Source organism: Ursus americanus, chromosome 17 (assembly GCF_024610735.1).
Source record: "Ursus americanus isolate L20-20 chromosome 17, mUrsAme1.1.p, whole genome shotgun sequence".
NCBI lineage: Eukaryota > Metazoa > Chordata > Mammalia > Carnivora > Ursidae > Ursus > Ursus americanus.
The window spans coordinates 6,231,795-6,258,202 of record NC_142143.1 but is presented as its reverse complement, the minus strand read 5'-3'; the positions used below and the strand labels follow the sequence as shown (position 1 = coordinate 6,258,202).

General features: G+C 50.3%; 1 protein-coding gene across 2 annotated transcripts in view; it reads right to left on the bottom strand.

Moving 5' to 3' along the window:
* The window catches only part of ARFGAP3 (ARF GTPase activating protein 3), a 47,700-nt gene extending 37,071 nt beyond the window's left edge, over positions 1-10,629 (bottom strand). Inside the window, exons 1-2 of one of the 2 annotated variants that reach the window (XM_045779565.2) lie at positions 10,474-10,629; positions 4,538-4,656 (exon numbers count right to left, since the gene is read on the bottom strand). In XM_045779565.2, coding sequence (XP_045635521.1) covers positions 4,538-4,656; positions 10,474-10,542 — 188 coding nt within the window. In that variant the 5' untranslated portion in view covers positions 10,543-10,629. The remainder of the gene's footprint in view (positions 1-4,537; positions 4,657-10,473) is intronic. The other variant, XM_045779566.2, reaches the window with a different exon arrangement.
* Positions 10,630-26,408: the final 15,779 nt, after the last annotated feature.

Below are 26,408 nucleotides of genomic sequence, written 5' to 3'. Positions count from 1 at the left end.
TAAACGACCTTTAAAAAAAAATAAAGCCAAATATTTCTCTATTACTCAATATTTCTCAAATATTACTCCTTAGAAATGAGGATTAAAACTAACTGCTCCTGACCTGGCCTGCCAGGGATTCTCTCTCATTACACTGGAATTTCAGAATAAAAGGTTTTGATGCCAATGGATTGTGACAATAGTCAATCTTAAGAGGAAACTTCACTGCTCCTGAGTGCCCGACATGAGGAGGTGACTTACTTTAGGTTATTTCTTACCTGTAATTTAGATTAAGACGTGTGAAAGGTAATAGTCTGTGACAATGCTAAGAAAAAAGTAAAGCAGAGGAAGAAAGAACAGTTGAAGAATTAGTGTCCCTTTGACAAAGTCGCTCCTGTTAGCCAACTAGGTAAATGAGAACAGGTTTCCACGGCCTCTACAACCCTTACGAGTCAAGATAGGACCTGCTTAAAACTGCATGAATTAGGGGTGCCTGGCTGGCTCAGAGTCATTAAGCGTCTGCCTTCGGCTCAGGTCATGATCCCAGGATCCTGGGATCGAGCCCTGCATCGGGCTCCCTGCTCAGCGGGAAGCCTGCTTCTCTCTCTCCCTCTGCTTGTGTTCCCTCTCTCTCGCTGTGTCTCTCTCTGTCAAATAAAAATCTTAAAAAAAAAAAAAACAAAAAAAACCTGCATGAATTAGGGGCGCCTGGGTGGCTCAGTCAGTTAAGCATCTGCCTTTGGCTCAGGTCATGATCCCAGGGCCCTGGGATGGAGCCCCACATCAGACTCCCTGCTCTCTCTCTACCCCTCCCCCTCTCGTGCTCACTTGCGCTCTCTTTCTCAAATAAATAAACAGTATTAAAAAAACTCTGCACGAATTAGCTTCACTGGTGGCTGCCAAACTCAGTATTTTTTTGTTAAGTAGAACATTTAAATAGATTTTAGAAATCAGAAGGAATCTCACCAAGTAAACATGACGAAGTTATCATGTAATGAAACATTTTAAATGGAATTTTATCCATTTACCACAATTAATCCAGACATTTCCTTGCAGACAAGCCCGGGAACAGCTTCCAGGCAGCCAGCTGTTTGTAACTGGCCTGAGTGCTTAATAGGACGCCATGCCTTCCTACGCTCACACCACAAAACGGTTCTCCCCTCACATCCACTGGGCAGGCACCCAGACGACTCGGCCCTTCCCTCAAGGGAAGGAAACGGAAACATGGAGAGGGAAGGAGCACAGGCAGAGGCGGTCCGGGATGGTGACGGGAGCGCCCTCTCTCCTAACGCCCCCTGGGCACTGCCAGGCCAATGTCTGGGGGACCCGCTGCGCCCAGGGCCCAGCCTGCCTGCATTCGCCCTTCAACGCCTCAGCAGTTAAGGACAGGCTCCGGCCTGGCAGTCAAGGCCCTCCACAAGGTCAGCCGAATCTTTGCCCTTGGAATCCTTCATCACCTCATTTTCCTATGCATATAAAAATTAGCCACATTTCCCTCTTTCCAGCCTCTATACCTTTCCTTAAAGTCTGAGTGCTGACCTCCTTTTCCCTGCCTTGTTTCCATTATCAAAATCTCACCAAAACTTTGAAGCTGATTGCAAGTGTCACTTCGTCCTTTCAACTTGGACTCATCTTCCTCAGAAGTAGATGTGGTCCTGCTTCCATGTCCTGGATGGCACCTGACAGTCTGTCCTCTTGTTCATGCTGTTTGTAAGCCTGTCCCTGCCCCCTCAGCCCACTGCGGGGAGGACGAGATTCCATTCATCCCTCATAAACTCATGAAATACTTAACAATGAACTTGAGGAGAAACAGAGCTGCAGGGAGGGGAGCACGGCCAGGCCCAGCTGCCCCAGGAGCTAAGGCGCAGAGGTCAAGCCCCAAGAGGCGCTGGGCTGGGGCCAGGCCGGTTACACCCACTCTGCTCCAAGTGGCAGCTGGCCGTTGCCGTGGATGCCTAACCCACCTTTCCCTTGTTGGTTGGCAAAGGCAACAGTACATCAATTTTTTCCTTTGTACAACTGTTGACCCGAAATTCTACTTTCAAAGAAAAAAAATCCAAATCTCCATTTAAATAAACATTCCACTCAAGCCAAACTGTGCATCTGTTCATGCCTGGGGAGTACCACGCTGAGCGTGGGGGCGTGTGCGGGTGTGTATGTGTGTGTCTGGCAGCAGGGGAGAGAAGAGGAGAAAGGGATTCAAGAGGAAGGACTTCTTACTTTATGAACTTTGGAACTGCTTGGATTTTTTTCCCCATTGAGCTAGTGTTTGTAATTGTTTGAACAACAAAAAATGCCTAAAGAGCAAACCTCCACCTCTTAAAAACAAAAACCCTACCCTTATCATCCTTGACTTACTCTTGCCCAACTCCCAGACAGCTGTCCTCCAGTTATACGGGATTTTTTAAACAGCTGTTTCTGAATCATTTATAAACACTGTGATTCATAGTTACATTTATCTGACGTTTTAAAGGCTAGTCATTAAACCTGCGGCGGCCCAAGGAGACTCTGCTGTCTAGCCTCATTAGGCTTCCGGTCAGTCCTTCCCGCACCCGGGAACACGTCAGATTTCCTGGAGTGGTTTAAACTGGAGGTGTGCTTTGGTGGTGAGGCGGAGGGAGGCCCAGATCGTAATGGGCGGCACTCGGCAGAGAGGAAGGGGGAAGAACAAAGAAAGACAGCCAATTATGTATTGTCTTATGTCCACTAGTGACAACCGCTCGGGGACTGGACGGGGGCGGGGGGAAGTATATTAAAAAGAAACTTGCCGTAGCAAGTAAATACCTCAACATTAAAAAAAAGAGGTAAGAACAGGGTAGTATATTCAAAATATTCTGGGACCAGTATCTCTAAGAAAAAAGAAAAGACAAGAAATGGATAGATACTCTGAAACCAGGAAGAACGCACAAAAGAACTCCCTTTTCTAATTAATTACTATGGAGTTATATAGCTATAAATATTTAGCCCCTCATGCTTCCAGGAACTGATTTCTGAAAAAAGAACTCATGAAAGTACAACAGGAAAGGTCTTTTTTAAGGGGCGCCTGGGTGGCGCAGTCGTTGGGCGTCTGCCTTCCGCTCAGGGCGAGATCCTGGCGTTCCGGGATCGAGCCCCACATCAGGCTCCTCTGCTGGGAGCCTGCTTCTTCCTCTCCCACTCCCCCTGCTTGTGTTCCCTCTCTTGCTGGCTGTCTCTATCTCTGTCGAATAAATAAATAAATAAATAAATCTTTAAAAAAAAAAAAAAAGGAAAGGTTTTTTTAAGTTAACATATTAAAAAAGAAAATTAAACTATTATTTGTACTATATAGTTTTTATGTCATCATATAAAATATCTCATCACAAATTATAATTGATTTTACCCTATAGGAACTAATGCTTTCTTTTAAAGATTTTATTTACTTATTTGACAGAGAGTGAGTGAGAGAGAGAGCACAAGCAGGGGGAGCGGCAGAGGGAGCAGCAGGCTCCCCACTGAGCGGGGGGCGGGGGGCTCAATCACAGGACTCTGGGATCATGACCTGAGCCGAAGGCAGACGCTTAACCGACTGAGCCACCCGGGTGGCCCGGAACTAATGCTTTTCATAGTAATCACATTGTCTCAGTATTCCTTAGGCCATAATATACAATAAAACCGCTCACTACAATCCCAAATAGCCGGCCTGCCTCCTTGGTTCCTTCCCTGGAAAAAGAAGTGGCAAGGGAACAGGTGAACTGGTTGGAGGGGGTCAGCGATAACGGAGATCTGAGCCAGGGCTGCGCAGGGGTGCCCTGCAGAACGTGTCCTGGCCAGGGCCCATGGGGGACGAAGTGCAGGCTTTGCTTCCAAGTCCTGAGCCTCCCTAGGGATCCTTCTGCTATTTCAATTTATTGTACTTCACACAAGGGCACTTCAGCCCCCTCACTGGACTGCAGGGCTGTGCCCCACGGAGTACACAACAAAGGCCCATCGAGGCTACTACCAGACTGAGTAGAAGATACATTCTCTCCAGGAGGAGCCAATGCAGCCCAGGTCTGCAGATAAATACAGACAGACTTCCTTTTTACAAGCATGAACTTGTCACTAAAATTCATACAAAAATCACTCACTCGGGCTTTGTGAGATCAGTGACCCCGGGAGCCAGGGCTGCAGGACTGTGCTGGACGTACACCCACGTTACAATGAGGGCTTCTCGCCCTCTGCATCAGCTCTCCTCCTGATGGGGCGTGTGCCGGACCCACACACCCCGATCCTTCTCTATCACGAATGTGTCATAGTAAGATTCCTGAGCTGCCGGTTATTACAAGGTGATGAAAGGAGAAGAATGTCTTGAATCCTCCATTCTGACTCCATCGTCAGCACCGCGGCCCCAGGTCCCTGACACAGAGCTCTACAGAACAGTAACTAAGAGGAAAGAATTCATTTTCCCTGTTCACCTAATTAGGAAGACTTAAATCCCTAAAACTCACAGCCAGCCTCTCAGTCTACTTCATGTCAAAGCAAACATGAAGGAAAAAGGGGGGAGGAGCTGTGCAACCAAAGGATCCCTCCCACCCACGACGAGAGAAGACTCACTTACCGAATAAAACTCAAGTGAACGCCCAGTGACCGGTGTGACCCTGAACAGTCAATGCAAAGAAACACCCCGTAGGTTACACTCGCCCAGCTGGGATTCTTGGCACCACAATCAAAACATACCTGAAAGAAAATTTCAAAATTCGGTTATTAATTAATTCATATTAGCCAAACGAGCCCTCTTACAGGATACAATACAGGGTTTACCTTGAAAGTGGCCTCACCTTTCCACTTTTTTTTTTTTTTTTAAAGATTTTATTTATTTATTTGACGGAGATAGAGACAGCCAGCGAGAGAGGGAACACAAGCAGGGGGAGTGGGAGAGGAAGAAGCAGGCTAATAGCAGAGGAGCCTGATGTGGGGCTCGATCCCATAACGCCGGGATCACGCCCTGAGCGGAAGGCAGACGCTTAACCGCTGTGCCACCCAGGCGCCCCTCACCTTTCCACTTTTAAACTGGCTATTACAAAATATCTCACCTACAGGCACCTGGATGACTCGGTTGGTTAAGCATCTGACTTTGGCTCAGGTCCTGATCCCAGGGTCCTGGGATCCAGCCCCGCATTGGGTTCCCTGCTCCGCGGGGAGCCTGCTTGTCCCTCTCCCTCTGACCCTCCTCCATGCTCGTGCTCTCTCTCTCTCTCAAATAAAAAAAATCTTTTTAAAAAAATCTCACCTAGAATTTTTTAAATCTCAACTTTCAATTTTTTTATTATCATATTATGTATAATTTTATCATATTAATTAAGCATCAACAGGGCTTCTACCAGGCATGCGCACCCTAGCCAGGACGTCCCCCTGCTGGGAACGCTCAAGGCCTTGTGGCCCTCCAGACGGTGGTTCTGCACCAGAGGCAGCACTCATGCATACTCCTGTCCCCAGCCAGACGAGACGGCAGGTGCGGGAACCCCCCTCACTGGGCAGGGTGGTCTGTGACCAATAATAAGACAGAAGTACCGGTAGGTCATTTCTGAGATTAAGTTACCAAAGACACTGTGGCGTCCTTTCTGCCTCTTGCTATCTCTCTCCCTTGGATCACTGGCTCTGGGGGAAGCGAGCCACCGTTCTGGAGCACTCGAGAGCAGCCCAGCGGAGAGCCACAAGTGTGAGGAACTGAGGCCACGAGTCCAACAGCCAGTGAGGAGCGGAGGCCGGCTGAGCTCCACATGAGTGAGCTTCTGAGCGGGAGCCCCAGGCTTCAGAGAGGGCAGCCCCAGCTGAAAGCTTGGTGGCAACCTCATGAGACCCAGGGCCTTCCTCCCTCAACACTGACTGAAGTCACACGTTCCTCATCTGACAGCACCTGGCAACAGGGGCACAAAACGACTTTAAAATATACAGAGTTTGTCACGGAAATCAGTATTTATAATTAATTAAAGTCAGAACAACAGAATAGCAAAAATTCCACTAGTAAGAGAACGCTTCATTTTTTTTCCCAGAAAAAGAGCCCTATATTTTATTTTATTTTATTTTATTTTAAGATTTTATTTATTTATTTGACAGAGATAGATACAGCCAGCGAGAGAGGGAACACAAGCAGGGGAGTGGGAGAGGAAGAAGCAGGCTAATAGCAGAGGAGCCTGATGTGGGGCTCGATCCCATAAGGCCGGGATCACGCCCCGAGCCAAAGGCAGACGCTTAACCGCTGTGCCACCCAGGCGCCCCAAGAGCCCTATATTTTAGATACACTTTAAAGACAGAGCCACCGATGTGAAGGTTCTTCCAACTCCAGTCATCAAGAAAGATCTGGCTTCCGGCCTTTTGAGGGTGACACCAAAGTGAAAACATGAGCAGACCGTCCAAAGCCCCTCACCATGACGGGCTCACATTAAGCATGCACGAACAGTGGGGCTGGAGAGACAACGGACACAGAAGGTGCCAGTCCATTCACTTTGGTGTTATCGATTGCTGGCTGTATGCCAGACATTATGGCAGGCACTGAGCTATCCAGAAATATCTAGCCTCACAGATCCCACAGACACTTGCCGAGTCCCTACCCCCTGCCAGGCCGTGTGCGGGCCTTATGCATGTAGGGTAAGGAATCCCCTTCCATGGGACACCACACGGTGTGACCAACTCTGCCCATGGTGCTGTCCCTCAGCAAGAGGCCGTCTGAACCCCCCGCTCACTCAACTAAGAGTTGTGCACTTACTACCAAGAAAGTATCCGGGACGCACAAAGCAGACATACAAAGATAGCTCAGGAAAGGTCATCCCACACGGAGCCCACGTGTAGAGCCCACAGTTTAGCAGGAAAGACAATTAGTTGTAAGTTGAAAGCTGGAAGCAAGGACAGGATACAGAAAGTTTTCCCAAAAAAAAGAGGTCCAAGAGGCAACTGAAATCGCAAGAATAGAATCTTCAATGGCAGTAAGTGACAAAAGCCTATGTAGGAAGTGGCCCTGTGGAGGGAGGTGACGACAGAGATGGTGCAGAGCCTAGAACAGGTAAGACTGAGACTCACTCGTGAGGTGGTCTGGCGCAAGGCTGAGAAGAGAGCAGAGAGCCTTCTAACCATGCTGGCCTCAGCACCCTCCTGACCCCCCAGCCAGGATGAGGAATTGCCAGAATGTCGCTCCAGGGGGCCGGGGGCCCTCCTGTGCACCTGAGCTGAGCACGGAGCCCGCACCAAGTACTCGCTACGCGCAAATACAGGCTGGTGGGATAGTTCCGAGGGGTGGTGGAGATCGGGAACTGTGGCGCCTGAGTTCAGGAGGCGCTAAGAAACCCAAGTCTGGCTCTCACGAATGCCGGAGCAGGAGGCTGTGCTCTAAGAGTGGGGACTGCACTGTTCCGATAGGCAACCCCAAACCTAAGTTGAGATACGGTTTTCTGAGCAGAGGATCGCTTCCTATGGTGATGAAAAATAATGTCTTTGGGGCGCGTGGGTGGCTCAGTTGGACTGTTGATTTTGGCTCAGGTCATGGTCTCAGGGTTGTGAGATCAAGCCCCATGGTGGGCTCCACGCTGCTTAAGATTCTCTCTCTCCCTTTCCCGGTTTGTTTTGCCTAAGGATGAGACCAAGTACTAGAGAAACAACAGCTAATGCTGAGTGTTTATTCCGTGTCAGGCATTGCAGCGGACCAACCGAACCACTGTAATGTCCCTATAAGGAGGTACTATTACTGCCCGCATGGAGGCCAACTTCTGGGCATGTGTGTGACCTGTGCGGCTGCCCACGGCCCCACACTTAGAAAAGCCCATGGTTGCTTAATGCTCCGCTGTCTCCTCTTGACATTCTCAACACTTTTTAAACAAGGGCCCTGCATTTTCATCTCACACATTTTGTACTCTCTGCAAATTATGTAGTGCAGTTTTCATCCCCGTTTTAGAGAAAACTGAGGACTTAGGAAGTCAAGCATCACTGCGGAGGAGCGGTATCTCGGGGACTAGACCCCAGGACGTGCGCCCCACTCAAGCTCACTCTTCACCCCTCACCACATTGCCTCTCATACGGCTTGGCTGGCCGGGCTGGCCGTTATCTGTCTTCCGCCCGCTAGACTGACAGCTCCCAGAAGGCAGGAGCCGGTCTCCCTCTCCATCGGTGGGCCCCACCGCTCTGCACAGCGCCCAGCGCACTGCAGGGGCTCGACGGATACTTGCTGACAGTAACTCAAGCAATAAAACTAAGGAACACAGAGACGAGGAAGGATTTCTCAAACCAGAACACTGACCCTTCTGGGTTAAAACCTTGATCCAGAGTAAATATTCATCACCCAAGAGATAAAGAAGCCAGATAACATAGTCTAAAAGTAAACCCAGTTGTTTCTCTTGAAGTACCTCCCCTCTCTGTGTATCTTACAGCTCTCTTTTACAGCCCCTTGGGAAGAATGCTTCCTGTTCCCGAAACTCTTCCATATTATTAAAACTAGTTTTCATCTTTGCTTAGGTAACAATCCTAATTGCTTACTAACAATCCAATGAAAACTCTTAAGAAATGTAGCAGAGGACTGCGAACATTACCGGAAAATTAGTTTTTGCCCCGTGCTTTTATTAATCTTATTACAGAATATAAAATTTTCTACAGGTGTGTTGTTCATCAGAAAGACTGTAAAAAAAATGCCTGACGCTATTAAAGATTAGCACCTGCAGGTACTGCTCTAAGTGCTTCTCTTGGATTTTCTCATTTAATCCTCCCAATAACACCCTGAGTTAGATCCTGCTCAGGCCTCCACTTCCAGAGGAGGAAAGAAGGTACAAAGTGGTCGAGTAACCTGCCCAAGGCAACACAGTCACCAGCAAGCCCACACAAATCCCTCAAAAGTGTCATAAAGACAAAGACTTCTTATTTTATTTTTTTTATAAAGCATTTGGTGGTTGCACGGCCACTTTTTTTGTTGTTGTTGTTGTTAAAGATTTTATTTATTTGACAGAGATAGAGACAGCCAGCGAGAGAGGGAACACAAGCCGGGGGAGTGGGAGAGGAAGAAGCAGGCTCCTAGCAGAGGAGCCTGATGTGGGGCTCGATCCCACAACGCCGGGATCACGCCCTGAGCCAAAGGCAGACGCCCTACCGCTGTGCCACCCAGGCGCCCCGAGACTTCTTATTTTAAAGAGGGCACCTTCCCTCTGGTGAATTCAAAGAGAACACACACTGGTTCTGAGATAGAGCAGACAAAAAATATAACTTTTACGCTGCTAACTGCAGATCCTAATTTTGTCTAGTTATACAGCAACCACTCCCTATAAGCAGGTTATCTCAACTTGAAAATCAAGAAAACAGCAAAGAAAATAGCACTAAAGAATTCTTGAAGCCCTTCTCCTCCTGACTTTCCTACACTCATCAGACAACACCTCCAATAAACTTTTTCCTTTCTCACTCCTTGTCTTTAAAAATATGGGCTCCCTCCACCGAGACCTAAAGACATCTAATATAAAACTCAGGATCTTTCCATGCCATGATGTCATAGTTCATGACCATGATCATTAACAGCTGTTCACTTTGGAGGTGACGGTGGGGACCAGACAAACTGTTGTCGCAGGAGGGGAGGGGAGAGTCCACGCTGACACACTGACAGCCCTTTGTACTCTCCAAGTTCCAGCCTGACCTGCAATCCTCGGTGGAGGGTGTCACTTTAGCCCGATGTGTCATCACATCTCCAGCCAGTTGCGAAAAGTTGTAAAAGTCGCAGAGGAGAAAACCACCTCTGAGATAAAAAAAAAAAAAAAAAAGGAAAAGGAAAACCCCAATCTCCAAAGAGACCCAACGGGAAGACAGAGAAAGGGTAGGTGGTGGGCCTTCTTAGCAAGAGAAAAGAGCTCGAAGCCGTTGCAGAAACCACTAAGTCGCTTTATCAGACAGGGAAACTGAGGCTGCCATCAAAGGGCACAGTGGACCAACCAGGCTCCAACAGGCACCCCAGAGGAACTTCAGAGGTCAGCTCCACCGTGCGGAGGGGGCCAGTCGAGCTTTCCCAAGCGCCCAGCGCTGCCAGCTGGAGTTTCTGGGCCGGTGCGTGCTTCCCAGCTGGGTCACAGGTGGCCTGCGGTGTCCACCCCGCTCACAGGAGCCCCCGTGTGTGCTCCCCAGTCTTCTCTGGGGGGTCCCCGAGCTCGCCCCCAGCTCTCTCAGGAACTCACGGGGTCCACTCCGCCACCCCCAAAAGAGCCCCCGTGTGTGCTCCCCCGCCGGTGTCAGGAACCATAAGTGTATGCCCCCGGCCCCCGGGACCCCCAGATGCTATCGCCTCCAGCCCCCAGGACCCCCAGGTGCCTGCCCTGCCCGGGACCCCGGTGTGCGCCCCCTACCCTCTCCTTGCTGAGGCTGGGGGCGGCGCGCGGCCGGGACCCAGGCGAGGCCCAGGCGCCGCGGCCGCAAGTGCGACGTGTCACAGGCCGGGCCGGCTCCTCCTCCCGCGGCCGCGGCCACTGCCGCAGCGGGGGCCGCCCGCGGGTTCGGCACGGATGCCCAGCCAGCCTGTACACGCCCGGAGGCCGTTACCTTGTTGGTGGGCACCGAACGGAGGCGCTTGAAGATGGTCAGGATGTCCTGCTTGCTGGGGTCCCCCATGGTCACCAGAGAAACGAGGCGCTGCCGGCCCGGCCAACCGGGAAGGGCCGAACAGGAGCGGTTGCCGCCTCCCGGAGATAGACGGCGGACGAGGGGGCGGGGCTGCGCGTGACGGCCAGGCCCCGCCCCTCCAGGCCCCGCCCTGCCCACAACCCGAGCTCACGCGCCGCTCTCTTCTCGCGGCCCTCGCTCAGGGGCACCGCTGGCTCCGCCTGCTCGAGTCCCGCCCCGGCGCTGCCGGCGCATGCGCGGAAGCCTCGCGCACCTTCTTGCGGCGGCGCGTTTTCGATAGGGGCTGTGCAGGGGTGAGGCTGGGGCCGTTTAGTGTCGGCTCCTGAGAGCTGGGCCTCGGACCCGCCACCTCTTGGGCTGGTCGATCGCCACTTCGACCGACGGACTGCTTGCTTGGCCGAGGTCTTCTCACCTCGTCCTCGTGCCTCGTGCGGGCGCAGAACCAGCCCCTCCAGGTGGAGGAAGAAACATAAGGGGAAGGACCTACCCGCCACCTCTGGACGCCCGATTTTCACTAGTCACCTTTTTTTTTTTTTTTTTTGCTTTAAGCCCAAGCCAAATCCTGGGTGGGAAGTTTTCATCACCCGAAAATTCGTTTTCTGAAAGTACCTGTTTGGGTATCAGGTCAGCGAGAGAGAACAGTTTTCTTGAAGCTCAGTCCGAGCTGGTGAAAAGCAGCGGGACTTTTCCCAGCGCCCCGGGCTGCGGCCCACCCTGTGGCTGACATGACAGAAGGGTTCAGACGCGTGGAGAAGGGTGCCTCTTTTACTGTCATGGGTGGAGAGCCGCTGGAAAAATGTCTCCTGAGGTTTGGTGGTGCAGTGCAAGGAAGACAGGTTTACCTTGGCTTTAAACCCATTCAGCCAGCTCCTTCCTAGCTCTGTGACCTTAGTCAAGTCATTTATCTTCTCCAAAACCTGCCACACTGATCTATGCAAGGGGGCTAGATATAAAGAATCAGTGCCAAGCATGTGGGAGCCCCTTCCCAGGGGAGCCCCGGAAAAACCTTTGGCACTGCCTTTCTGCTTTTAGAAGCTGGGAATGCTCTTTCAACCAGTCTGGTTAGATACCCTCAGGGGAAGTTGGAAGTTCGCAAGGATGTGGACTCAGATAAACCCAGCGTTGGAACTTTTCCGGGGAAGGGAAATGTATTGCACAACAGAACAGTAAGTTAGTTTTGCAGATAGCAGTAACTTAAAGCTCTTCCTTCTATCAAGTCAAAGCATATACTCTCGCACTCTGTGTCCCGTAATACTGATGCAGGCTGACCTGCCTGAGGACCCAGAGGGAGAGCCACAGGACCAGCCAAGAGGGTCCTTGGTTTTGTGCAGGACAGAAATCAAATGCAAACTGAGAGGAAGTGAGAGCAAAGTTTATTAAGTAGTGTTTAAGTGATAGAGCATAGGAGACAGAGTGTCTGGGAGATTCAGAAAGGAAAGAAGAGAGTCGTTCGCTCGGGGTTGGGGTTTTTATTGAGGATGGTGGTCTGATGTACCTGTCTTAAGCATCCCAGAACCGGTCAATCAAAACAGGGACATGTGTTCAGGTGTCCTCCGTAAGTCAATTATGCCCTGGAGTCAGGGATCTTGACATCAAGGTATCTGGAGTCGGGGGTCTTGGAAAGCCTACATGATGACCTCTCCCTGTCACTCCTTGGATGATGTTATCTACTGTGCTGGAAGACTCCAAAGAAATCATTAACTCCTTGGCCATTACAAAGAGGACAGACATTAAGGCATGCATAACGCGGGGGTGATGAGGGAGCAGAACAGTGGCTGAGACAGCATAAGCTGACACCCTGAACCTCCCCCACTCCCGGGTGGGACAGGAGTGACATTCTTCCAGGAATCTCCCAACTATCTTAATGTTAATGTCTTGCTAGAGGGAAAAACCACCTTGACAGTGGCAAGGTCTCTGGTATCTTGTAGGTCGTCTTTAGCTATGAAAGTTCTTTTGAAACCTTTCTTCCTTACCTCCCCCAGCCCCACAGTATATAATCAGCCACCCTTCACAACCCCGGGGCAGCAGCTCTTTCTGCCCATGGGTCTTACGCTCCTGCTTTAATGAAATCATCTTTTTGCACTAAACAGGTCTCAAGGATTCTTGGCCGTCAGCTCCAGACCTCAGCAACGTTCCAAAACATCACAAGGAGAAGGAAAAAAGTGCAGTGAAGTACAGTGTCTATGGGAGGAAAAATGCCATTTGTAGGCCCATCACTGGCTCATCTCTCATCTTTGTAAGTGTTCTTCATACAACTTCATACCACCTAATACAATGTGCAACACTGTATTTCCTCCCTTGAGTTGAACATATGTTGAGATCAGATCTGTTTCGTCTACCTCTGTCCCCAGCACCCAGAACAAGCAGTATAGATGTGTGGAATACGCCCAGAATATAGAAAGCTACAAAGAGCGTCACTCCCCACATGGTAACAGACTGGAGAGTCTCCAAAAACATAGCTTTCCTTAAGCCTATCGGATGGAAAGGTTGCAAACCAGCCAAGTAAACCGAATTCCAAAGAGAAACGAGCCTCCCCAAAGACAGATGGAACGCAAGAGCACCCTCACCTTTGGTAAAGCACAGGAGAAAGGTGGCCACCAGCACCTGGGCAAGAGGAAAGTTAAAGTGCGAAATGAATTCGTAAAGGCCAAGCGTGGGCTGGCTGTCAGTTTGAAATAGCTTGAGGCCTCGGAGAGTTTACGTTCATTCACAAGCTCTTTTCCATGAACCTCTATTAGAAATCTTTCATAAGATGGAGGCAAAGAGAGAAACCCCTTGGGGAGTAGGGTACCCAACTGTCGGGCGAGGGGCACCCCCCCCCACACATCCCTTCTGGAACACAAAAGCAGCAATGCACACTCCCTCAGAGTCCAGGGAAAGACCCCTTGCTGCCAGCGGGGGAGTAGAAGCAAAACCCTGTAATACCAAATCTGAAAGAGAATGAGAGTTCCTCTCACCCTCAGAAGAGGGCAGGCAAAACTTCATTGCTACGGATTTAGGAATAACAGAATAGAGAGGGAACCAGCCATGAGGCAGGTCCCCGTTGCTGTGCAGTCCTCGCTCTTTCTTTTATGAAGACATCCTGGTGTGCCTGTGGCCAAGTGCAACAGCGTTTAGTCTATTTAGTTCATTCAGTGAAACAGGAACTTGCTGAAAGCCAGATGTCACTCTCAGGAAAAGCTAGACTTGCCTGGATAGTCATATGATGAACCACAAAGTGCGAATAGGCACAGATCTTGTCCCTTGTCCCTGGAGGACACCAGGGAACTTTCGTTAATGGTGAAGAGAAGACCTGCGAATGAATGCTCTGTGTTCCATTTCTGTAGGGGTCAGGTACATTTGAGAATGAGCATTATCTGATTTCCACAAACCCCCGCATGCCGCAGCACCCTCAATTCGACGACTGGGGAGAAGACGAGGCACAGACAGGTTGGCTTGTGAAAGAGTGCAGGTGCAGGGGACGATGGCCATGAGTGATCGCCCCCAGTGATCGCCCCAACCGCTGCAACCTCGCGTATTTATTGGCAACAATCAAAGGCAATCACAATCACAACTGATCAAGGGAGTGATCCGTATGACATTCTGGGAGGGTCACGGGATGGTGGTACAGCATGGAGAAGGGCAGGGCATCAGGTGATGTAGCATTTAGCAAGTGGGGCCTATTCTTAAACATGTTTCTAGGGGCCCCGCGGGCCGTCGTCAAGCCAAGGGCAATCAGATTTCAGTAGTGTTCTGCCCCAGAACAGCTGGGCATTTCCAACTGGCGGGCAGGCCGGGCCTTCCCGACTGCTTGACCCTTGGCTTGACAATGAAGCCCGCAAGGTCACCAGAAACATGTCTTTCCTATTATATCCCTAACATAAGTCTTCGGCCAGTGGCTGCTGCATCTCCCCCTTTTTCTTTTTGCAGAAGCAGGTAGGCGGACTCGGCCACTTCGCGCTCCATCACACGTCGGAAGGCTCTTCTTTGGCATCTGAGGACTAAGCATATTACAAACAGAGATAAGTAATAGCAGAGCTTCTAGGCGGCTACTACCGTTATTGTTAAACCACTGGAAAAAATTTGAGGGGGACAGTGTCCCATCAATATTTTCTACCAAGCTTAAGCCTGGTACATTTTGTAAATCGGCGTGAGTAATGCCTTCAATAGTATCTTATAGTTGTTTAATATCAAGAGTTAAATTGTTACCATAATGGTTAGATAGATGCCTTCGAACTTTCTCCCAAGGAATCTCAGTTGCATTGTAACGAAAAGGAGTAACACAGAACGTTGTGACATTCCAGTCACAAAGAAGGCGCACGTGCAATTTAATATTTTGAATTTCATCTCCCAGATACGTCATGGCATATTCTAGATCTGAGCGCCGTTCACTCACTTTTTGATCAATAATAATTTGTTGACTCCATGCCCTACTGGCGTTATGGTGCCAATCTTGCACAAATCTTGTCGTCTGTACTGTCTGATGCAATGCTCTTCCTGCCACCGCAGCTGTGGCAGTGATGGCAATAATGCCAAAAATGGTCATAATAAGTAGTCCTATAAACCTTTTTGTGCGGTGGGCCCACTTCTGTAGGACCGTCAGCAAGGCATGCATGTCCGGAGAACTCTCCCATGGATGGGGGTGTTCGACGGGTATCCCTATTCCAACTCGCCTTCGTGCTAACAAGATGGTTGATTGGTCAGTATTTATGCTACGATTTAGGCAGGTATGTAACCTGCAATTTGTGCAAAAAAGCTCTTTTTGGAGCATATCCAATTTAAGAGATCCTACTACGAACACATATGGATCTCTCACACAAGCTTGAATATAGTCTTTATCAACCGTCTGAAAGCTTAAAGTATAGTTTCCATCTTTAAGATAGGTCCCATTCCAGATCTTAATAGGGGACTTTGCCGCAGCAAGTTTTCCATAAATGTTTTTGTCTTTTGCGGTAGTCCATAAAAGGAGAGGGGGCGGCTAATCGTCCCCATGCCATATTATAGGAAGATCAGATATAGTATAAAGAGTGGTATGATTAAGTACATGCCATCGTAAAGCTCGATGATGACAGCATTGTCTCCCAGTGTAATTAGAGTCTGCGAACCCCTTAGGGGACCAGTCCCACACTATTCCATAGGAATCATTAATTAATATACTGGGATGATTTGCTCTACATTCTTCCCAGTTGGGCTGAATCCCTTCATCTGACCACACTCTGGCCATTTTCCACTTAGGTATTGGTGGGATTTCAATGTTTTCTTCAGTAAAATTGTAGGCAAAGCCCACAGTAGGTGTCAAATAAAATTGCATCCCGGAGGAATTAATGTCTCCAGGAAAGGTCATCAGCCATCCTTGGTTTAATGGTCTTAAGCAATTTTCATAATGGCCAATACATATAGGTCTTGTATTAAAGCCCAAGGGGTATTAATTTCTTGTCCTTCTTTAGGGAAAATCAGGAGTCTAGGGTCTGCTATCCCTGGGATCCATTTAGATCCATTAATGTATACAGGGACAGTATCATCATCCCCTTCAATTGGCCGGATAAGAGGGGGATTGGGTACATAAGCCCAATAAGTAGCATTGGTGGCTGATGCCGTGTGACAAAGTGGGATACTCACGGCTACCGTCAATAAGGCCATCACAGTAACAGCCATATTGCTAGGGGTAGAGGGCTGCTGTCCACTACGCAGCACTTCTGCTCTCTGGGTCGGCTTCTTGATCTGACCCCAGGTGGGTATCTTCGCCGTCTTGGCGTGGCTAGCAACGTAGACTGTATAAAGAATCAGAAAGTAAGTTAGGGGATTGGAGACATCCTGAAAGAGTAATCACAGCCAGTAATTCAGACCTCTGAGCAGACAGATGAGGGGTTTCAATTTTTTTAATTTGAGGCCCATAGTAACAGGCTTTTCCTCTTGCGGCTCCGTCTGTGAGAAGGGTCAAAGCATTAGGTGAAGGCGAAGAGGCTGTGACTTTGGGTAAATAAAGGAAGTTCGTTTAAGACAGACAATAAAGGAATGGAACGATAGTGGGAAGATAAATTTCCCACAAACTGACTAAGCGCAATTTGCCAGGACAGGTTATTCTGCAGAGCAGTTTCGATCTGTGCCTTAGTAAAGGGAAGAACGATTGTCGAGGATCCAAGCCAGTTAATTGTTGAGTGCGTCTCCGTCCCATCTGTAAGACAGCTCCAATATGATCCAAGTAAACCGTTAGTGCTCTTGTAGTATGGTTTGGTAAGAACAGCCATTCCACAAGGGCCTCATGTTGAATTAAGAGACCAGGAGGCGAATGGGGTGTATGGGAAGTAAGTAACGTTAAAGGCACATTCGGTACAACGCTTTGAGTTTGCATCTTATGAATTTGTTCTTCCACAAATCGCAGCTCTGAAATGGCTGCTTCATTGAGGGTACGAGTCCGGATCACCTTTCAATAATTCAAAGAGATTTTGCAACGCATAGGTAGGGACTCCTATCTTGGGTCTAATCCAATTAATGTCTCCCAATAATTTTTGCACGTCATTTCAAGTCTTAATGGCAATTTGCTGAATTTGTACCTTCTGGGTACGTATTGTGGTACGATGCATTATATAATTATATAACCTAAGTAAGAGTAAGGGGTGGAAGTCTGGATTTTTTCCGGAGCAATGACAAGTTTGTCAAGATCAAATTGATATTTGAGAGAACAGAAAACAGTGGCTAACTCTTCTTCCGTTTTTGCTGCACATAAAATGTCATCCATATAATGGATTAAGTAAGCTTGTGGATATTGGACCCGAATTGGTTCAAGAATCCGGGCCACATAACTTTGGCATATAGTAGGACTATTAAGCATTCCCTGGGGGAGCACCTTCCACTGAAAGCGCCTGGAAGGTTCTGTGAAATTAACACTAGGGATAGTGAAAGCAAAGCGGGGACAGTCTTGTTGTGCAAGTGGAATTGTATAGAAGCAGTCCTGTAAATAAACAATAGGAAGAGGCCAATGAAGAGGCACCATATTGGGGGAAGAAGTCCTGGCTGGAGCGGTCCCATAGGTTGAATTGCTGCATTAACTGCTCTTAAATCAAGTAAACGCCATTTTCCAGATTTCTTTTTGATCACGAAAACTGGCGAATTCCAAGGACTAAAGGATTCCTCTATGTGTCCTTTTTGAAGCTGCTCTTGAACCAAACTTTGCAGAGCCTCAAATTTTTGTTTAATGGCCACTGCTCGATCCAAATGGGGCGTTCGTCCCTCCACGTTAGTGGGATTGGCTCTGGAGGACCCACTGGAAGCCGAGCAGTGGCCCCTACGAAAAAGGCGGATTGGCATCCGTCTCTTTGGTAGGAGGTGGTATCATTATATACACTTCCCACTGTGGGAGTAGATCTCAACCCCGTAGATTAAGGGGAACGTCTATCATATATGGCTGGATAGACCCTTTTTGTCCCTCAGGCCCCTCGCGTGGGAGAATATGAAGACTTTGGTTTACATTTTCTGCTTGTCCTAAACCTGAAATGGTTATTGCCGCGGGGCCCTGAGGCCATTTCTTAGGCCAATTGTCAGTTCCAATAATGGACACATCTGCTCCAGTATCAGTAAGTCCCTGAAAGGACTTTCCCTGTATCTTTATATAGCAGGTTGGTTTTTCTTTGAAAATTTTCTCACATACACTCCTGACTGCCCGGTACTTCCAAAGCCTGCGTCACCACGCGTTTGATTTTTGAATTTTCCTTTAATATATGGCAGCAATAGTAACTGCGCTATTCGGTCTCCCTTTAAGAATTTATATGGGGTATTGGAAGACATTAGAACCATGATTTCTCCAGTACAATCTGAGTCAATGACTCCTGTAAGGACGAACACACCTTCTTTGGTCGAACTAGATCTTCCTAAGATTAGTCCTACTGTATAGTCTGGCAAAGGGCCAAAACAGCCTGCAGCAACCTTCTGAGGAGTCTGATTTGGGAGCAATAAAAAATCTTCTTTACACGGGAGATCAAGCCCAGCGCTCCCTGGCGTGGCATGTAACAATCTAAAATTGTCCGAGATGGAGGTTGTGGGGTGCCCCCTTTTGGTTCGGGGCTGAGGGCTTGCCCCGTAACCCGTTTCCCTGTAGAGCGGTACCACCTTGGTGAACTTTAGAGCGGCACTGACTGGCCCAATGATTCCCCTTTTTGCATTGGGGACAGTGACTAGAGAAATTATTTCTTTTTTCCGTCTTCCTGTTCTTAAGATGGCATTGGGCGGGAGTATGCCTGCTCCTTCCACAGCTGAAGCATTGTCCCTTGAAACTATTTGTTGTTAAGGCTGCCATGGCCTGAGCCAGCAAGTCGGCTTTGTAGGTCTCGGTGCCTACACCTTGGCACAATTTGATGTGATCAGTGAGCGTGCCTTTTCCTTTAAAAGGAGCGGTAACTTTCTTACAATCCGCATTTGCATTTTCATAGGCCAGCAATTGTAATAAAGAGTCGGCAGCTTCCACAGTATTGGTCTTCTAATAGCTTCCTGTGATCTTCCTATGAATTCAGTATGAGGCCCCAAGCACCCTGAATCATCTTTTGAAAGGAGGCATTAGCAGTAGCTTGAGACTCAATCTTTCCCAAGCACGTAAGCAACATCTGCGAAGCTGTTCTATAGCTTGGTTGGTCATCTGCACCTGTTCCTGCACTTGACCCCAAGGTCCCATCCCCATCAACTGTTCTAGAGAGACACGGATATTATGAGCTCAATTATAATTTGCAGCTGTTTCCGCATGATCTTGCCACCACGTACGAAATTGTAAGAATTCCCCTGGGGGAAGAACAGCCTTCGCTAACGCAGACCAGTCTGTAGCAATCAATCGGTTGCCTTCTGCAATGCCCTGAATAAGGCCCATAGTGAAGGGCGAACTAGTACCATAGTTTTGTACTGCCTGTTTTAACTCTTTGAGAACTTTAAAGGGAAATGGTTCGTGCGTGGCTTCATATATTCCTTCCAGGTGATTGGGATCTACCCCGGGAGGCAAACGTTCCCTTATAGTTACTGGGAACGCCAATGGTAGAGCATCTAAATCTCCTTGTTGTTTGGCCAGGAGCAAGCCTTTTTGAACCGCAGAAAGCTGCGACTGATACGGCTCCCTGTGTGATGGAGCCGTTGCCTGTTTTTGAGAGAGGAAACCACTGTTCCTCTTTGGAAGCAAAGGTGGTGGTGGAAAGCCGTCCACTCCTATGGGAGGAGGAGGAGGGGGAACAGGTTTTACTTTTCCTCCTTCCGGGACAGCGCGTTCAGGTCCTGTGGAGGACTCATCTTTGGCATTAGGACTCTCGAGTTCAGTATCACTCTGAGTCGGGAGTTTGAAGTGGTTCCGAGACAGAACGAATCAGACCACGTAGGCCAAATAGTGATGGAACAGGCTTTCCCCGAGCACGGTGCTGCTTGAGCTCATGCCCTACCTTTTCCCATGCTTGCAGATCTAAGGTCCCCAGAGTGGGACACCATGAACAGTATTCTTCTATGACTTTTAGTAAGTCCAGAAGCTTGCCCTCGCTAACCTTAACTCCTCCCGCCCTTAGGAGTTGCTTCAAAAGACAGACGTAGTAAGTGTGATAATTTTCTGTGCTCTGACAATTTCCCATACCCTGCTAAAGTTCCCCAACTCACCAGCGGGAAATGTCCACGGCCTTGGTTCTTTACCCACTGGGGCTCCTTCTCCGCTGTAGATTCAGATCCTTGTTCCAGGTCCCTGCTCAGGTCCCTGCTCAGGTCCCTGCTCGTGGTCCCCGTTCTGGCACCACTTGCCGCCACACGTCAGCAGCGCCGCAGCCGCAGCACCCTTGATTCGAGGATTGGGGAGAAGGACGAGGCACAGACAGGTTAGCTTGCGAAAGAGAGCGGGGGGTACGGGTGCAGGGGACGATGGCCACGAGTGATCGCCCCCAGTGAGCGCCCCGAACTGCTGCAACCTCGCGTATTTATTGGCAAAAATCAATGGCAGTTACAATCACAATCGATCAAGGGAGTGATCCGTATGACATTCTAGTGAATAGTAGTGCATCACGGGGAGGGTCACAGGATGGTGGTACAGTACGGGGAAGGGCAGGGGAGCAGGTGATGTAGCATTTAGCAAGTGGGGCCTATTCTTAAACATGTTTCTAGGGGCCCCTCGGGCCGTTGTCAAGCCAAGGGCAATCAGATTTCAGCAGTGTTCTGCCCCAAAACAGCTGGGCGTTTCCAACTGGCGGGCAGGCCGGGCGTTTCCGGTTGCTGGGCGAGCCGGGCCTTCCCGACCGCTTGACCCTTGGCTTGACAGTGAAGCCCACAAGGTCACCAGAAACATGTCTTTCCTATTACATCCCTAACATAAGTCTTCGGCCAGTGGCTGCTGCACCCACACTGCCCGGGCAGTGCACACCTGGAAATTCACAAGTGCCCCATTTTAAAAGGTAAAATATTTAAATAATGATATTTTCTTGTTACTGAGTTGATGTTATTGATTTGTTTAAAAAATTAAGCTGATGCCATTACTTCCTTTAATGGGATAAAGGATTTGGTGTAATCATTGCTCATTGCTGTCATATTTGCAATATTAAAATATTAGCAAAAATAATTGCAAATGAGGCGAAAACTTAGACAAAAAGCTGTATCTGAATGTTCATAACAAATGCATGTGCAGTCATCAAAAACTGCTAACGACCCAAATAGCCTTCAACTGGGTTAGCAAACGTGGTGAATTCTTCCAGGGAGACTACCTACAGCAAGAAGGAGCAAGCTAGGGGTGCGTGAAACCGCAAGGATGAATTTCAGATTAATTATGTGAAGCAAAGGAAGGGAAGACAACGGCTGCATACTGTATGACTCCATTCATAGGACATTCTGGAAAAAGCAAAACTATGGAAACAAAACAGATTAGCAGTTTCCCAGGGTTGAGGATATAAGGAAAGGTTGAATTACAGAGGAGCCGGGACGAATTTGGGCAGCGACGGGACAGTTCTATTTCTCGATTGTGGTGGTGGTTATACGACTATGCGTTTGTCAAAACGTGACTGTACACTAAATAGGGTGCATTTTACTGTATGTAAATTATACCTAAAAAATGAAAAAAAAAAGAAATGGAAAACAAAGCAAATGCTCAGCGATATGGGACTTAGGACCCATGGAATATCATGCAGCCATTAAATGTTCTGTTTTTAAGTTAAGCATACTTAGGGACATGAGAAAATGCTCGTGAAATGTTAAGAGAAGGAAGCAGGGTGCCAAACTACATTTACAGTACGAGCCCAGTTTCGTAAAACACGCACGTCGATGACAGCCACAATAGAATACGTGCCCTACGCACGTGTACGTACGAAAAAAGACTAGAAGAAATACGCCAGAATATCAGCAGTGTTGCTCTGGCCATCAGGACCATGGGTGACTGTTTTTCGGAAAACTTTTGCTTAGTTTCCAAATTTCCATCTCAACCTTTGTTCCCTTTACAATTAAGCGAAAATCATCAACATTGTTATTGGAAAATGCTGCCGAGGGGCAGGAGCGGCCAGGCTGTCTTGACCCGGAGGTGGCCGATGAGCCGCACACAGTGGCCTGCAGTCAGTTTTGCCTTGCTGACTGAATGTCGTGGGGCTCAGGGCTGTTTGTCTTGTCACCTCCCCACGGGACACAAATCTATAAAATGGATTTCATTTTATCTCTTCGTTTCGCTCCAGGAGCGCCAGAGAGGGAAGGCCTGGGGCTAGAGGTGAAGGGCGGGTCCCCGCACCAAGGAGCTTGCTGTTCGGTGGGAGGGACAGGCGTGCGGGCCTTGACGGCGCGGTCGGGCCAGTGCTGTGTGAGCTGCTCGGAGCCCGGAGGAGGGCCTTTCGGGACCGGCGGCTCCCTAGTGGGGACCTCCAGCCCTTGCAATTATCACTGAACGAGCGCCGTGGGCGGCAGGCATCGTCGCCCTCGCAGTCCAACAGCACAGCCTAGTGGGCAAGGCTTTGTACTGCACCACCCGCGTCTGAACGCTCGCCCGGCGGTGTGGCGGCTGTCGCACCTTGGGCAAGTTACCTAACCTCTCTGTGCCTCAACCTCCTTGCCTGTAAAACTAGGAATGATAACATTTACCTAGTTCATGGGGCCGCTGTGAGAATCCAGTAAGTTGATAAACGTTGAAGGGCTTAGAACAGGGTCTGGCACAGACTGGAATACAAAAGTGAACCTCTCTTATTCCCATTTTATCAACGAGCAAACCAAGGCTTAGAGAGATTGAGTAGTTCAGTCAGGCCCACACAGCTAATTAAGGTCACACAGTTGGCGTCCAGTCTGAGTGCAGGGAATATTACCTTATGGCCCGTGCTTTTAACCATCGACTTCATTTTCATGCCTCTGTAAGACTGTCGAGTGTCAGAGAAGAAAAACATCTGTCCGAGTCCGGTGTGGAAACCCCAGCCTCCGTGCATACAGGTTCATACGTGGATGAACACATGGCTTGGAGAAGGCTTTCGTGCCGGGTGACTGGTTGGGGAGGATTTGGAGTCTCCATCTGAGGTCGGCTTGAGCCGGAGTGGCATTCGGGGTTAGACTACCATCATGAAAGAAAAGGTAGGAACCACTTCCGCCTTTTCCAGATGAGGAAACCGAGGGTCAGGGAGAGAGAGGGGCTTATCTGAGGACGGCAGCTCATCAGTGAGCATCTGACCCCGGGCGCCTATCTGACCCCGGGGGACACCTCTCCCTCTGCCACTGGGCTGCCACTTCACCTTCCCTGCCCCTTGCATGGGAATCGTAGGAATAGCAGGGATGGGATGTCACATTGGCCTGTGTGCCTTGCTCCCTGGGCTCTCTTTGGACATACTTTCCCCGCCTCTTTGGGCTGGACCGTGGGCGATCAGTCTCGGGGTCCCCAGGACCCACCCAGAGCTGGGTTAGGAGTACCTGCTGGTTATATGAGCAAGCCAAGGAACACATGGAAGTGCTGGTACTTTGTGGCTCATGCTTGCTATTTGGACCAGTGGTTCTCAAAGTGTGGTCCTGGGTCAGCATCACCTGGGGCTTCTTAGATATGCAAACTCTGGACCTCATCCCCAACCTCGTGATTCGGAAACTCTAGAATGTGGTCCAGCAAGCTAGGTTGTAACAAGTCCTCCAGGAGTACGATAGCACCTGCTTTTTGGAGTTAGGCACTGGAGTTGAAACCCCAGCTCTGCCCCTAACTCCACCTCTCTGATTTGTTTCCTCATTTGCAAAATGGTGTTCATACATAATGAGGGTTATACGACCCTTTGCCAAGAAAGGTGCTCAGCCCTGGACCCGGCATGTGGCGGGCAAGGCTGCTTGGAAACAGTGGGCTGAGAAACTGCCCGTACCCTGACAATGCCGGGGTCAGCCTGGCTCCTCTAACTCCGTGCTTGGCAGCGGCCCCACCTGGTACAGGATGACCTTGAACCTCAGCAAGAGGCCTGCCAGACACGGCTTGGCCCGGGTCTGTCCTCCCCGGGGCAGTGCAGCGCCTCTATCCCAGCGCCAGGGCTCTCTGCCGGTGGCCCCCATGTGTCCACTGGGTGCTGCGGCCTGGGCCCTGTGGCTCGCTCCCATCACAGAGACCAGAGGTCCAGCCCAAAGTCACTGCCTGCCCTTCTAAGGGAAAAGAGTCCAGAGAGGGCCACACACCTCCGGCAGGTGTCTGGGGGAAGGGATGCCGAGGGCAAGGCGCCTGACCCCCAAGGTCATCCCCACTTTATGGAGTGAGGCTCAGGCCCTTGCTTGGGTCACACAAGGGTGGGGGTCCTCCCCAGTTTACAGTCCACCCTGACCTCCTGCCAGGCAGGGATGCTTCCCACTGCAGGTGGGGGGAACAGCTCAAGGACCCCACAGTACTGTGCCCCCAAGGGCCTTGGAGCTGGGTTGGGGGCCCTGTTTGTCCTAATTTCCTGAGACTTGTGGGGTGGGCTCCAGAATCCACCAGGCACACTCTCAGGGGACCATCCTGGCCCCTCCTGTCTGGTGTCAAAGTGACTTGGACCCTCCCTGAGCTTCTGGAGTTCCCCAAAGGCAAACTTCATTTTTCTCCTGTCACCACCTTGTCCTGCACACAGTAGGTGCTCAATAAATGCACGGTGAATGAATAGTACCCAGGGAGAGAGCCAGCTGATTCCCTGCCAGGGAATCCGGCCAAGCTCAGCTCCCCCCAATCACTCACTCTGTGACCACGGGCATGTCACTCCTGGCCCTCACTTGGCCTGTTTCCCCATGAAGAAGGAAGGGGTTGGTCAGGTGGTCCACGGGGGCCCTTCCCAACCTCAGAGGCCCGCTCTGACCTCTCTCAGGGACTCAGAAAACCTAGTGTTTTTAGCTCAAGCTGCTGCAGAGCCAGATCTCAGCCTGGGTCACTCACTGGAGCTCGGTTGCCCTCTGGGCATGCCCAGGGGGCTCAGACAGGAAGATGAAATACCCCCTCCCACCCTCCATGGAGGAGAAGGGACTGGGCAGGCTGTCGAAGGCCCCGGGACCTGTGCAGGTGGTGCGCACAGAGCAGTGATTCCGGGGCAGAAGGGGCAGCTTGGCCCCAGGCAGTGGCTATGGGGAAAGGAAGGACAGAAGGACAAAGAGGATTTGGTGGCCCAGCATGGAGGGGGTGGGAGGGGCAGCCAAGGATGCCAGAGGCTTCTGGCTGGGGACCAGGAGGAGGGGTTATCACTCATCACCACGGTAACAGTTACTGCGTCCTGGGTGCCTGGGGCCTTGCACACCTGCCTCTAACCCTCAACCGGAAAGCCAGGCACCACTCTTGCCCGGGGAAGCTGAGGGGTGAGTTAGGATTCCCGAGCTCGCCCCTGAGGGCCAGGATGGGAGAGGACAGGCTGGCAGTGCGGACCCTCCAGGATTTCTTGCAGGAGCTCTGACAGGCTGGGAAGGGGCCCTGCAGAGGTGGTTTTATTCTGACTTTGGAGGGTTCCTCCTCACCTCCCCCCCACCCTTATCTGCCAGTGGGGGGAACGAGGAAGGGCTTGTCCTTGAGAATCCTGTAGTTCTGTCATGGGACTTCGGGCAAGCTGTGGGACTTGAGTTCCCAGACCTTCCGTGTCCTCTTCTGTGAATTGGGGTGACTCCAGCCTCCCCTGCAGCGGTCATGACAGCACGTGAACTCACCAAGTGCCCAGGACCGGCTGGCCTAGCTCACGCTGCGGGAACCAGGAGCCCACTCGGACCCGTCCCTCGGCCCCGTCCTACCTCGTGTCTGTGGCAGCCTGAGGCCGGGGAGGCAGGCGCCGGTGTCTGCCCTGGGCCGCGGGCAGCTCTGAGGGGCTCCAAATCCTCCTAGGCGGAGAGCAGGGACCCCACCGCCCATCACATGACAGATTCTTCTCTGCCATTCCTGAGCTGGGCAAAGCAGCGCCGCAGTGGCCGCTGCCCCCCTCACTCCTCCTGGCTCCAAGGGCCTGCTGAGCAGAAGGGGCAGCTTTCTTGGTCGAGCCTTACCGGGGTTTGGTGTGTCGGGCTGCGACAGCCCTCACATCTCTCCTTTCTGGCCTTCCCTGGTCTTCTTTCAACTCAAGTCACCCCAATGAGGGTGGAGGATCCCACAGGGATTTTAGCGCCACAGACCAGCCGGGACTCCTCGGGGGAGTACGGCTCTTGGAGCCTCCGTGTCCTTCTCTGTAAAAGGCAACAGGGAGACTCAGCCCACACAGGGATGTCTGGAGATGGGCATGCTTTTTTTTTTTTTTTAAAGATTTTATTTGAGCGAGAGAGAATGAGAAGGAGGAAGAGAGAGAGAGAAGAGGGAGAGGGAGAGAGCGAGCACAAGCTGGCAAGCCGGGGGAAGAGGCAGAGGGAGAGGGAGAAGCAGGCTCCCCACTGAGCAAGGACCCCGATACAGGACTTGATCCCAGGACCCTGGGATCACGACCTGAGCCAAAGGCAGACCCTTAACCAACGGA